General features: G+C 36.8%; 1 protein-coding gene across 2 annotated transcripts in view; it reads right to left on the bottom strand.

Moving 5' to 3' along the window:
* Positions 1-1,487: 1,487 nt before the first annotated feature.
* Positions 1,488-15,199, bottom strand: part of TOX3 (TOX high mobility group box family member 3) — a 123,607-nt gene continuing 109,895 nt past the window's right edge. For both annotated transcript variants that reach the window (XM_040410161.1, XM_040410160.1), the window contains 4 exons: positions 7,455-7,724; positions 5,913-6,140; positions 3,108-3,188; positions 1,488-2,243 (listed from right to left, as the gene is read on the bottom strand). In XM_040410161.1, the coding sequence (XP_040266095.1) occupies positions 1,488-2,243; positions 3,108-3,188; positions 5,913-6,140; positions 7,455-7,724 (1,335 nt within the window). The remainder of the gene's footprint in view (positions 2,244-3,107; positions 3,189-5,912; positions 6,141-7,454; positions 7,725-15,199) is intronic.

Raw genomic sequence — 15,199 nt, 5'->3', positions numbered from 1 at the left:
GCAATCACCCATTATGAACAGTTACTATTTTGATTGTGAATATCTCACTATTTGAGACTAAGAAATATTATCTGTAGATTAATGCTAGAGTCAGCACCAGGTCAATTTGGACAGATATCAGGGTCCACTGGGCTTGAGGACACCCATAATATATAGGTATACATTCTTATACACCAAGGATGGCAGAAGAGCCACCGAGTTTCTGTCAACTAATGGTCCTCATACAATTTTGGCCACAAAATTCATTTTTTTTTTTTAATAAAAAAAAGTATAACATTTTATTTTGCTGGATCTATGTTAAAGTGGGTAGTTCAAAGTCTTTCAAGAAAACTAAAAATAAATACATCTGTGGAGGAAATACATCTGTAAAAAAACTAAAAAACTACAAGCAATCCCAAAAATAAATAAACGTCATGCAACCTATTACAGAAATGTGTTTATTCTATCACAAGATAAAAGCATTTTTTTCAGTTAAGCAAAAATACAAACAACTTAACTGGCGCTATCAGAACTCATAAAAAAGTATAAAACAGCATAAAAACACAATAAGCGATGTAGCAATTAATGTTTGTGTAACCAGTGTTACATTAAAGCCTTGTTTATGAAAACATTTTACAAGAAATTATTTAAAACCTGACAACTCAGAAAGAAAATATATACACCTTATTAGGGTACCCTTTTTAAATATTCTACTGTTCATACAGTACTTGTAGCATTAACTTTAGCTCTTAGAATAACCATTTACAGTATTTAAGTGCATTTCCCTTTTAAAAAATACATTGTTTTTATTAAGAAATGTGTCACGTCAGCACACTATATTCACATTTCTGTCCTAATGCAGATGGTGGGACACAGAAGCCATCAACGTACCGTTACAGTGTATTCCAAACTTAAATTTTGGTTGCTAATGAGAATTTTTAGATTTTTTTTTTCCATTTCCATATAGACAAAACATGAAAAAATAAGAACTTTGGCAAACATCTGTGATTTACATCATATCATATGACAAAAATGCCATTAACTACGTATATGTCATACAAATGCACTTGCATGGTCGTGACATTATCACTTTACAGGTAGCATACATTTTGTCTTTGTGAGCTTCCAATGCCTGCAATGCATTGAGGTCGCTTTCAAATGCGCTGTCGCATGTTCAAGTCCACTCAAAGTGTCCACAGTTTTGTTTTAGTGATTTCCCAGTGTGTTTCAGGAACACACAATTCACATATTTTAGGAATTAAAATTAATAAATTAAAAAAAGCATCACGTGAAAAACAGAAAGTCATTATTCTTTAGTTTGCAGAGAGAAATGTTGAGGATGCTAAAATATCATACAAGTTACACTGTCCTTTATTGCCTATCTAATAGACACATAATAGTCTCACTTGGTCTGTTACGCATTTTCGCATAACATGTTTGGACAATATACAGAATACACACCTTCCCTTAAAAAGATGAAAATATCCTGCAATGGAACCCTTGGAGGATTAAAAAATACTGACTTGAGAGAGCACTTGAGTCTGTTCCTGGGACTGTATCAATGGCTGGTGATGTTGGGATGCTGGAGAAGGACTACTGATATGGGGGATGGGAGATGCTATCTGAGAAGGTACACCAGTTTGGGAAGGGGCAGGCGATGGCTGCTGAGGAGACATTTGTGACTGATGCTGAATATGTTGCATCTGCTGCTGCTGTTGCTGCATCTGTTGTAGATGTATATGTTGCAGTTGCTGTTGCATTTGTTGCTGAAGTTGCTGCTGTTGCTGCTGCTGTTGGAGCTGCTGCTGCATATGATGTTGAAAATGCTGCTGCTGCATTTGCTGCTGGATCTGCTGGTGCATTTGGTGCTGATGAAGCTGTTGCTGTTGCATTTGTTGCAACTGCTGCTGTTGCAATTGTTGAATGTGATGCTGCTGGCTCTGCAGCGAAGGACTTACTTGCGAAGAGGGTGGAGTGGCAACCATTGGTGCACCCATGGAGCTCATTAATGGAGTTCCCATACTGGATGGCATGTTTGGTGCAATGGTTACCGAGGTCACAATCTGGTTAGACGGTAGTCTCATGGTTAAAGGTTTGGGTGCAATGGCCCTTGGAATTGACTGCTGGAGATTCTGCGCTGCCACAGCGAGGGATGCATGCTGAGATAGTGAGGAGTTAAGGAGAAGGGTAGATGAGAGGTTTGTTGATGCCAGTGTTTGCTGGACTGAACGTATGGTCTGAGCCTCTGCAGACTCTGCTGCAGCCTGTTGTATAAAGCATAATAAGGTATTATTAAAAATAATAATAATTAATAACATACAAAGCAGAGAAAGACGAGGTAGAACATTACAATAATACGGAGATATGAACCTCTACCTCTCAAGATTACTAATGTAAAACAAAGTGTAACTGTTGTTTCAGTTATTAGGGAAATATTTTTCTTTGTACTAGAAAACAGGGTGTAGTAAATCCTTTTAGCAAAGTTCTAACAAAGAATTGCTAACTAGAGTCTGTCTTCAGTCTTTAGTTCTGCCGAGTGCTGAAGATGCCTTTGTGTAACATACAGAGGCTTCCAACCTGCCTCTTGTCTCTACCCCTATCCCTGACTATGTATATGTGCCCTATCATTGCCCATCACCCTGAAATGTTACTTAAAGATGTCTTCAGCGCTCAGTAGAATTCAGCTTTCACAAAATGGAATGCTGATGGAACGGAAGACATCCTGATGTATCCTGAATGGATCTCTTTCCATTCAGAATGCATGAGGACTCTGCCGGATCTCAATACTGGAAAACGACGACGCAAGTGTGAAACAGGCCTTACTTAGGTTGTCAGAAGTCCAGGTGAAGAAATAGTAAAAAGTAAAAAAAAAAAAATTAACTGTTTCATCTCTCTAGCTATTATCAACAAAATGGTAACTGCACACCGTATTTGCCCCTTGACCACTAGCTATAAAGGTACCACGTTCTAAAACTATGAAATGTGTATACTTTTACAGTTTAGAACTTGGCACCTGTATAGCTTGATGTAGATCATAGAGGATAGATAGATAGATAGATAGATAGATAGATAGATAGATAGATAGATAGATAGATAGATAGATAGATACGCCACAAAACAATTCTTACCTTGGACACAAGACTTGCTCTATAGGCTGCAAGAGCCTTTAAGTATTCCTTTTTGGCTGCTTCTGTTTTCCTCTTATACACCTGTAAGGAAGATAAAAGAAGAAATAGAAATGTCTTTTAAGATCAAATCAATGCTGAAAAAACCCAAACAGTATCATTCAGTGACATATGCTGCACAATGCCCAGCAGATCCTATCTTATCATATTTTGGAAAATAAATTGCAACCATTTGAGATCAAGGGCTGTTAGCTACCTAAGGGTGCCCATTACATAGGTTATAAAAATAGGACATGAGCTTTTCCTGCTTGGTTACCCTGTTTCCTTCAAAAGAGATTAATATGCAGAACAGCATATAGCTCCACTGAATAAGGAAATGCTATGCATGAAAAAAAATCACAAAATAATCAAAAATACCATGTAACTGGTACTATAATACTATAACAGAGTGAAATCGTGAGCATTATGTTTCATAAATTATTTGTATGCGCTCACATTTTTGCAATATTTATAATATATACAATTAAGGAATTGCTCATTATGAATTAGTGAGTCCAGTACAAAACTAGAGCAACCCTTTGATAATTCGCCCAGTTCTCTGAGTGACTGTGATTATGCTTTTCATGACTTCCTGCCTGCAGAAGTCTGGCCTTTGCTGAATATTTTTTGTGCCATTCAACAAAGGGCCAGTTGTTGCACACATGACTACAAATGGGCTTGATTAATCACCATCATTAAATCATAACAGGGGAAGTCTGGTTAAGAGCAGATGTCTTAGAAACCTTTACACAATGCCTTCATGTTATATTAACAGACCCCAAATGATGATAATAAAAAAAAATCTTACATTTTACCACAAGTTACTTTTATTCCAAACTTCTGGACATAATGATTGTCCTGACAATATATTGTTTATTTGATGTACATTAATTCTAAACTGTAGCACCAACATATTCTGTAGACCCTCACAGGGGAACCACAGTCAATAGCAGAAAGTAAAATAATCCTTACAAATAATCAGATCCAATATAGCAGGCATGGCCAACCTGCGGCTCTCCAGCTTTTGTAAAACTACAACTCCCACCATGCCCTGCGGTAGGCTGATAGCTGTAGACTGTCCGGGCATGAGGGGATTTGTAGTTTTGCAACAGCTGGAGAGCCTCAGGTTGGCCATCCCTGCAATATAGACTCCCTTTTACTCGTACCCATGGCCCTTTAAAACATGTAGTACAGAAGATAAACCTTTTGTCAAACATTCAAATGGTCCCACACCCAAATCTTTTAATAACATTTGCATAACCTACTTGTGCAGATGAATGTAACTAACTTTGTAATGTATTCTATCATAGTAAAATGCCTCTTTATCCACTTATCAGAATCCTCTTCCCCACTCCCACCTCCCAAAAAAATAAAAATAAATGACTTCATCCACAGACCAAGATTTACTGTAATCTAACTAACAATTAATCAGATTACATGCTGCCCATCGAAGTCTATGGAGAGGGAAGGGGATGGGGAGAATGATCTCACAGTCCCTATAACTTTCTCATGGCAGGAAGGAAAGAGCTGATAAGTGGAGAAAGATTCATTTTTCTCTGCCAAGTTCTATCACGTTTTTATATTCGCCTGAAATATTAATTATGCAAAGTTATGGGAAAGGCTTGTTTACTAAACTGATCATTTCACTATCTTACTTGAGCAATTCCTTTAGATGGTCTAAATCTGTCCATACATAAAAGATTCATCTGTCAGTAAATGCAGACTAATCTACTACTACTTGCATATGCATATTCATTCTAGATATATATTTTTATGGATGGAGACATAAATGTTCTGCCTGGCAACTTAGTGTTAATTATCTCAGGGCAGAAACAATTGTATTGGCTGAAAGATCAAACATGACCAATCTGATTTTCCTTGAGGGTAAACAGTGGAAAATGTAGGTCATGAAAACCCCGGCAGGTTATTATATTCAGTATGTTATGGAAGAGAAGTTCATAGAGAATAAGAAATGTCATACTATGAAATGAGCTATTTAAATTTTTTTCAAAGGAGTCAAACAGTCAACACATTGCAACATTTTTCTGGTCTTCCTGACTGGAAGGAGGAACTGGTGATGGTGGAGGAAACAAGCTCTGGATCTCAAAATAAAAGGGTGTGTGGTGGCATAAACCAGATCTAAAAAAAAGTGTCTATTTCCTCTAGATGTACTATTGCTAGTTCCTTAAAGGGGTTGTGCAAGAATGGGGGTTAGCAACTTGGCCACACCTTTAAAGGAAAGATTACTTACCTGCTGTCTCTGGCTCCACACTCCTTCTCCTCTAGGCCTATGATGCTCTGCTTGGTTCCCCCACTATAAAAATCAGGTTTGACTGGATACCCATGTGTCATGTGACCATTTGTTAAACTAGACGTTTTTCAGCAAACGAGACCAGCGGCGCATTAGAGAAGGATCGGGGAGACAGTGCTAAGAAGCAAGTATGTGTTGTAATCTTCCTTTTTCTGGCCTGGTAAAATGGAGGTCTTTACCAACCCAACGCTTCCCCCACCCCTATTTTTGCACAACTCCTTTAGATTTCCATTATGATTTAATGATACAGCATTGATTAGACCATGTTCAGACAAATCAGTTTTTCTTTATGTAACCACACAGAAAATCCACAACAAATGATGCTGCAGTGCTGCTGAATAGAGTTTTTTGAAATTCTATCAAAATCCACAGAATGCCTATTACGTTGTGGGTTTGCCACAGAGTTTTGCTATGGGCTTCACCATTTTTAATTGATATATAGATTATAGGAAAATTACCTGTTTTTGTTCTTCTCCAAGACCGTCCCACATTGAAGCCACAATTTTTGATACTTCACCAAATGTTGCATTAGGGTTCTGACCTTTGATTGCAGCTTGTGTATCTCTAAAAAATAGGGCATATGCAGAGACGGGTTTCTGCGGTTCATTTGGATCTTTCTTTTTCTTCTTCTTTGGAGTCTTGGGCTTCTTCCCAGAGTCTGGTGCAGCTCTTTTTTCTCCTATGATCTGAAAAGTTCACACAATGTGTATTTTAGACAAACATGTCTTGCACCCGTAAATTCTACGTTAACTATCTCTATTCCTCTCAAAATGAAAGCATCATTAAATAACATATGTGAACAAATAAAATTTAACAGAGTAGCTCAGATTATCAACTATTACACTGAAGCAGCAGGGATTACAATGAAATTGTTGCCGTATTTGTCTTTTCTATGTTGTCTTTTAATTCACATTTCTGAATAATATCTGAATACTTTCAGCTCCTGTTTTGGCAGGCTAAAGTCTCTCATGAATTTTGTTCTTGAAGGTGAATTGAAAATAACTACATACATTCTGCTTAAATTTAAATTATTTATAAGTCTGCTATTACCAGGAAGAATAAGTATTCAAGAATTCAGGGATTCAACATAATAGTGTTTCTTTGTATCTTCTTCAAAAAAATTAAGTAAGGCACTGCTGATATTTAGATTTTAAAAATCTGCATATGTATATAGATATATTCCATGTTATCTTGACTGGCTTAATACATTAATGCAACAAAATCACATTACAGCAATACAAATCATGTTCTAGTAAGCACTGGCTTCCCCTGTATGTTGTAATAGTACATATATGTGTGTGGGTCAACAAAAGAAAGCACATTTACCAAATACTGTATTTGGTAAAACATTTCAATTTTTCTTCAGGTTCTAGAAGGTTAAGCAGGATGATATTGCTTGGTAGAGACAAAAAAAATGATTCTAAAGTAATTTAATCCATTCTAAATTTATTAAATTCATCCTAAATTTAGTAAAAATTTAACTTGCATCTGAATCCAAATTTATGGGGTTTTCGATTTGGGGGAATTTTGGGAAGAGTGAGATAGAGAAAAAATATTATTAAAAAAACTTTTAAAAAGTGAGATAGTAGAGAGAAACCTAAATCAAATGTTAGGCCATTTGCTCATTGGTACCATTTCATCTACAGCTTGCAAGCAGATCAGCTAGAAAATATGCTATCCAAAATTATTTAAAAAAGTTTTATACCTTCTTTAAAGAGACACTTTAGAAAAAAATTGTCTGCTCTTGTCCATGGGCTACTCTACTAAAGCAGTTTCCATTCAAGTGGGTTGCAATACCAGACCCCCTGGACTAGAGTGGTGCTTTTGCTTAGAAATTTTGAACTTCAAGTTTTCAATTATATTTTTAATGAAACAGTAATAAAGAAAAATATCAAAAAAAATGTATGATAATTTAATAAAAATATTTAATATTTTAATATGTAAGGATATTTAAATTGAAATCACATTAAACAAGATTGAAAATGTATTAGCCTACATACCCTGTTTGTTTCATCAGCATCTTCTTCATTTACTGAACTGGAAGGAGATGGAGTGGCTGACTTGCTTGCCGGAGGTGAAGGAGATGTATGGGGAATGGAAGCTGCTCCAATATTAAGTCCTAACTGAGCACTTAGTTGAGACTGGTTTATGGTGGTAAGTTGACTTTGAGACATCATTCCAGCCCGTGCCACATCTGACATGTGTACCAGCGACCTCATAATTAATGAGGGATCTTGGCGATATTGGGACATCTGAATTGATCTTTGATCCTGAAAAAAAAGAAATTGGGTTAATTTATGTGTGTACCCACAATCTATAAAGAAAATGTGCACACTGTCATTGTACATAAAGGACACATCATCAGTAAGGTCAAATTGATTTATGAATCAAACATAAGAACCTATTGGCTAGTGGTTGGCACCAAATTAAATAGTTTTTTGTTGAACATTTAATGATCATTGTTGCATCAGAGACCTAAACCATTGTAGAACTATCTGATGGGTCAATCTGATCCTGCTCAGTACAGTTTCACAGGATCACAACCAAACATACTGGTGTAACATTTTAAAGTTCACATATTTTTTCCAACTGATTGTGTCAAAAAATAAAAAAAGAAGTCAAACTATTCTCATAGTGTGTAACAAATGTACTTTAACCAAGAATTGAAGAGTTATATACTATAAAAAATTATGCCAAAAACACATATTTTACTATACATTGTGATTCCAATTATTTAGGATTGTATTTTAAAGAAATCGATTTTACAATTTAGTAAAAATCTATTTTTTTTATCATTCATAAAAGATAGTGCTAAAAAAGAATCTATCTAAAAATCACATAGGGTTTTATAAGTTCACTGTCCTAATACAATTTTTAACATTAAAAACTGAAAATATTCAAGGACAAGGCTATAACAAAACATTTTTTAATCTAAAACTTCACAATAAAATATAGGAGGAGATCAAAGTACTTTGTGTATTTCAACCAAACTTTGTGGCAATGTGGCAACAGTGGCATTATGGGCTTATGAAGGCCATCATGAGAAAACTTTTATGTGCAAGAATTGGTTTCTAGTGGAATGCCACTGGAAGAACTCAACTAAAAATATAATTTTGGAAAAGTAGAACTCATTTAATCAGTTTATTGGTTTTGTACCTCTGGCAGTTAAATAGTAACTACAGATACCTCGGTTGAACAAGTTGTTTTTACACGACAGAGCAGTAAAAGGTAAAACAGTAGGAGTTATCTTTTCTGTAGCTGAGGAAGCAATTTTTATGGAAACTCACAACACAGATGTGTGTGTTCACTCAACTGACTAAAAAGATTTCTAAGTCATATAAAGTTTTATAAAAAAAAATAAAAATAAACATGATATCAAGTCTTCAATTTTTCTGCTTTGTCCATATAGGGAAATTAATCTGCATACAACATCTATTGAAATAAATGGGCTGTTGTATATTACATGTATGTTTTGAGTCCCTAGGGATACTTATATCATAACTTAGATTTCTAGAACTTACTTTGAGAGAGACAAAAGGCTAATAAAAACACAATGCCACAATGTACTGTATACTTTGCAAGAAAACAGCCTGTCCTTAATGAAAGTACAAACAAATAGTCTTCACAACAATGTGATTTATATGCAAACCAAACTATGAGAAGAATCAGAGCAAGAACTGAGAAATCATATCCAGCATGTGCTAATTTACTTGGCTCAACTAAATTTAAAAGTCAAAGTCATAAATTGACTTGATGTAAAATAAAATATCACTAGTATAAGAATTTAACAGGCGGTAATAAAATGCCCATTTTCCTAACATGCTCTGTAAGGACTGCTGAGAGAATGGCTTCAGCTCTGTTTCATGTTTCTTATCTGCTGTATGATGGAAAAGACTTTTTAAGGAGTTTATCAAAGACAGTTATCTAAAATATACACATTTAAGTAAGATACAAAATTATTAAAGAATACTCTGGAGTAAAGTTTGTCAACCATTATAGTATAAATTATAGTACAGTATGTTAGTTACATGTTCAGCTAATGTTAAAGAGGACTTTGCACTAGAATAAAAAATCTAAACTAAGCATACAGACATGGAGAGCGACGCCCAGGGATCTCCCTGCACTTACTATTATCCCTGGGTGCCGCTCCGTTCTCCCGGTATAGGCTCCGGTATCTTCATATGTTCGGCTCAACTGGGTGGAGCCTGCCAGTGTCTCTTTCTCCCAGGCTGTAGCGCTGTCTGTATGCTTAGTTTAGATTTTTTATTCTAGTTTAAGGTCCTCTTTAAAGGGGTTGGCCAATTTGTTTTTCATTAATTAGAATTCCTGCTCATTCTGGGTTTTGAGGTCCAGGAGTTGGTCCTAACAGTGATTGACAGCCTTCCCTCTATGATTGTGTATACAAAGATAGCTGTCAATCACTGATAGGACCGCCTCCTGGACTTCAAAGCCTAGAATGAGCAGGAATTTAAATAAATGAAAAACAAATCATACTGACTCTTTTTCCTAAAATGGACACATTAATCTTCTAATCTCCTGTTTTATATCCTGCTGCTTGCAGCTCAGTCATGTTGAATGTGAAAGGTGCCCTTTAAATGGTTGATAAGTGGTGGCAATCCCCCGTATATTTGTAAAGAGAATTATTGTTAGTATGGTTCCTGAGTAGAGAAAAATTATTTCATTTCATTTTGTAATAGCTGCATTGTTCATATGACTGAATATTGGGAATAGAAGAGCAATGGGTAAAATACTAAAAACAATAGGAATATTGATAATTTTTTTAAATCCAAAATATAAAAGAAATACAAAACCTTGCGATTCCAATTAAAAGTATTACATCTCACAGATAATAATTGTTTAGTATAATATCACATACATTTTTCATTTAAGTCCCCCCCTTCCCAATAAGCCCCCAATATCCCAACCCTAGGTCATCGTCGGTGGAACTCCCAACCAGACATCTACTCCAATTAGGCCATACGTTCATATATCACCAGCCTATTCATCAGAACTCTCCATTCCACAATCTCTGGGCTACTTTCCGAGCCCCATTTATTTACTATCAGGACTCTTGCTAATTGAAGCCCTACCAACCATCTACATTTATCTTGTTTAGATTCAATACTATTAACAAATAAGCCAAATATTACTTGTTCTATATGTGGTGTCCATCTTTGCGACATATTAATTCCCAGTTCTGCATATACCTGTTGCCAGAAATTCTGAATATGTGGACAGTTCCAGAAAAGATGGCAGTAACTTGCTGCTTCTCCATGGCACTTCAGACATCTATAATTTTTTTCTCTTTACATCTTGGATAGGGATAAAGGGGTATAGTATAATCGATGCATAATCTTGAATTGTATTAAGTGGTATTTACTAGAGATGGAAGATTCTTTTATATTTTTATATATTGTTCCCCAATTCAGAGTCATGTTACCCAAATCCTTTTCCCATTTAGTCACACTGTTAAATGTTATCACTGTGGACAATTCTACCTGTATTTTATGATATATTTGTGCAATAGTGAAAAATAATTGATAATCTTTCATTTCAATGTGCTCAACTCAACATGATAATTTTAAGTACGATAAAAGTTACTACACTGTCAACTATCACTTTGACCAGTACCAAAGTAGTGGTCTTACCCCTATGCTAGACAGTTAATGTAGCTTAGTTCTTTAAATGTTATATGTACTCTTATGTACAGTACAGTTATATTTTGCATTAAAAAAGAAAAAAATATTAGTTAGTGTGGTACATTTTACCATCAGAAATTATTAGATATCCAGTCCTATAAAGCTATAATCTATTGCCTACTAGGGCCAAAGGGGGGATTCCCATAATCTAACTAGAGTAAAAGGGGTTGTCCAAATAGTTTTGTTTATTTTAAATACCTCCCCACCCAACAGGTCATATCAAGGAAAGCATACTTACCTACACCCGTGTGAGTCCACTACTCTCTGGTCCCGGCAAATAAACTTTTGACATGGACAGGGACACATGCATTGCTGCAGCCAATTTCTGGCCACAGTGGTGACATATCCCCAAGTGGCACATCACTGCTAGGTCCCATGTAGCTAGAGGACATGTCAGTGCTGCAGACGTTTATACACAGTGAAGATAACAGTCGACCCACGAAGTTGGAACTGAGAGTCAGGGAGCAGATAAGTATGCTTCCCTTGACAGGTCCCACTGGTTGGTAAGGTATATATAAAAAAAAAAAAACTATATGAAGTCAGACAACTCTTTTAAGCATCAATAAAAATAAAATGTACATTAAGGTATTGAATACATCAATCTGAAGGTATAAGTGTTCTAGACATTGCCTCTAATATAATTTAATCTGGGTGTAATAAGCCAAATTGATTTTTGCACTTGTTAATGTTACCGGTATCAAGCAATCAAGATGCTGCTAATAAGCACAGTTTCCAAAATGGTGCGTATACTGAAACAAAGGTTTTATACACTGCTCAAAAAAATAAAGGGAACACTTAAACAACACAATGTAACTGCAAGTCAATCACACTTTTGTGAAATCAAACTGTCCACTTAGGAAGCAACACTGAGTGACAATCAATTTCACATGCTGTTGTGCAAATGGTATAGACAACAGGTGGAAATTATAGGCAATTAGCAAGACACCCCCAATAAAGGAGTGGTTCTGCAGGTGGTGACCACAGACCACTTCTCAGTTCCTACGCTTCCTGGCTGATGTTTTGGTCACTTTTGAATGCTGGCGATGCTTTTACTCTAGTGGTAGCATGAGACAGAGTCTACAACCCACACAAGTGGCTCAGGTAGTGCAGCTTATCCAGGATGGCACATCAATGCGAGCTGTGGCAAGAAGGTTTGCTGTGTCTGTCAGCGTAGTGTCCAGAGCATGGAGGCGCTACCAGGAGACAGGCCAGTACATCAGGAGACGTGGAAGAGGCCGTAGGAGGGCAACAACCCAGCGGCAGGACCGCTACCTCCGCCTTTGTGCAAGGAGGAACAGGAGGAGCACTGCCAGAGCCCTGCAAAATGACCTCCAGCAGGCCACAAATGTGCATGTGTCTGCTCAAACGGTCAGAAACAGACTCCATGAGGGTGATATGAGGGCCCGACGTCCACAGGTGGGGGTTGTGCTTACAGCCCAACACCGTGCAGGACGTTTGGCATTTGCCAGAGAACACCAAGATTGGCGCCCTGTGCTCTTCACAGATGAAAGCAGGTTCACACTGAGCACATGTGACAGACGTGACAGAGTCTTGAGACGCCGTGGAGAACGTTCTGCTGCCTGCAACATCCTCCAGCATGACTGGTTTGGCATTGGGTCAGTAATGGTGTGGGGTGGCATTTCTTTGGAGGGCCGCACAGCCCTCCATGTGCTCGCCAGAGGTAGCCTGACTGCCATTAGGTACCGAGATGAGATCCTCAGACCCCTTGTGAGACCATATGCTGGTGCGGTTGGCCCTGGGTTCCTCCTAATGCAAGACAATGCTAGACCTCATGTGGCTGGAGTGTGTCAGCAGTTCCTGCAAGACTAAGGCATTGATGCTATGGACTGGCCCACCCGTTCCTCAGACCTGAATCCAATTGAGTACATCTGGGACATCATGTCTCGCTCTATCCACCAACGTCACATTGCACCACAGACTGTCCAGGAGTTGGCAGTTGCTTTAGTCCAGGTCTGGGAAGAGATCCCTCAGGAGACCGTCCGCCACCTCATCAGGAGCATGCACAGGCGTTGTAGGGAGGTCATACAGGCACGTGGAGGCCACACACACTACTGAGCCTCATTTTGACTTGTTTTAAGGACATTACATCAAAGTTGGATCAGCCTGTAGTGTGTTTTTCCACTTTAATTTTGAGTGTGACTCCAAATCCAGACTTCCATGGGTTGAAAAATTTGATTTCCATTTTTTTTTTGGTGTGATTTTGTTGTCAGCACATTCAACTATGTAAAGAACAACGTATTTCAGAAGAATATTTAATTAATTCAGATCTAGGATGTGTTATTTTTGTGTTCCCTTTATTTTTTTGAGCAGTGTATTTAGAAACCATCAAAATAATTTAGCAACTGGTCAACATTTAAAATATGAAGAAATGGAACAACAGTTAATGAAAATGAATCTAACAAAGAAAGATGTCAAAGATGACTGTAAATAAAGAGGCCTATTTAAATATTTTACTGTAGATTTCAAATGTTTTCTAAAAATTGTACATGTTAAGTATTGCAATTCATTTGATGTAAAATAAACATAACGCATAAAACTTCAGCTCTAACATAAAATAACCAGAATTGTAAATGTTGATCTGCAGAGTATCATTTATGTCTTAAATTTCATTATAAACAATTTACTTTCTCCTTTGTTCTTACTCTGTTTCATAGCTATTTAGCACCACTGCTGTAAATCTTTGAAGGTGTGTAATTGTATTGCATGTAATTTCCACAACATCTATCAATCTCAGCTTGAAATAACAAAAACCTTTGGCTGCTTGCTGATGATAATCCAAATTTTCTGCTAAAAGAAAGGTACAAACAAAAGAGGCAACCTCACACAAGATGAATGATTATGGCCTTCAAAAATCTAGTTGTACTCTGGCTGTTAACCATAGTAATAAACATCTTCATAAAAATAATAAGTGCTTGTTTTAATAGAATGTTCCACGCATTAAACACATTAATGACCCATGAAATAACTGTTTTATCTGCAACACATTAGGCAACATAGCCCCAACACTGTATTAATTGAAAATGTGCTCATGTTAGCTAAATGTAAGGTCATAAAGAGTGGAGACAGAAATATACGTAAAAGCTAAAAATTCTCTGTAAATACTATCAAAAAGAGGCGGTAAAAAAATCGCAAACCTTTCAACTGTTCTCTTTCAATAGGCAAAGAAATTCAGATATGGCTATAAATTTATGAGCCCTGTTTTTACATGACATAAATGATAAAACAAGAGAGGATTGAAGGGACTGTCTAGGATAAGAAAATAATCTGGTTTTCCCTTAAAGAAACACTAACCTGAAGTGCAATATATATCTCCAAGTGACTGTAAGAAAACGCACTAAAACAGGAACCTCTCCACTCTGCCCCTTACGCTATAAGACTAAAAAACGGTTTGCACCACTCCCCTGCCTAAGTCCTGTGTCCATTGTCTGTTTCCAGCTGAAAATGGAAAGGATCAGTGGGAAACGAACCCGTTTTCTCTGTAGGATTGCTACAAAACTGTTTCAGGAACATACTTAAAATCATACAGACTGACAGACAGTGGTAAGGTGGGCAGAATTATCTGCTTTCTATTTATATCTAGGTATTTAGTGTACCTTTAAATGGTGCCCACCTTTCCAGGGTCTGTGCCTCGTAGTACAGCCCACTCCTGTTTGAGACAAAGAGGCTGGGCTGCAATACCAGACAAAGCCAAAAAAATGGTAAAAAAAATAAATTGTAGTCAATCTTTTTCCTGTTGGCAAAAACTAGAGACCATAATGGAACCTGACTGAACCAATTCAAAGTCAACAGGTTTTTTTCAGACATATAGTATGCATAAGCATATGATGGATTGGTTTCCTTAAGACTCTTTAAAATTCTGCATTAACCAGGACCATGATACAGTGCCCATAGAAATCTCCAGGCCTATAATGCACCTATGTTTTGTCTCTAGTTTTCAACTAGGCAAATGGAAGGGTTTTTGAAGTTAGTATGCATTTCAAATTAGTATTTGATGTATTGAAGTTGGTTAATTTGGTGTATTGGTT

This window comes from Bufo bufo, chromosome 10 (assembly GCF_905171765.1).
Source record: "Bufo bufo chromosome 10, aBufBuf1.1, whole genome shotgun sequence".
Lineage (NCBI taxonomy): Eukaryota > Metazoa > Chordata > Amphibia > Anura > Bufonidae > Bufo > Bufo bufo.
Note: the sequence above shows the minus strand (reverse complement) of the source record. Positions and strands in the feature narration are given on the sequence as shown.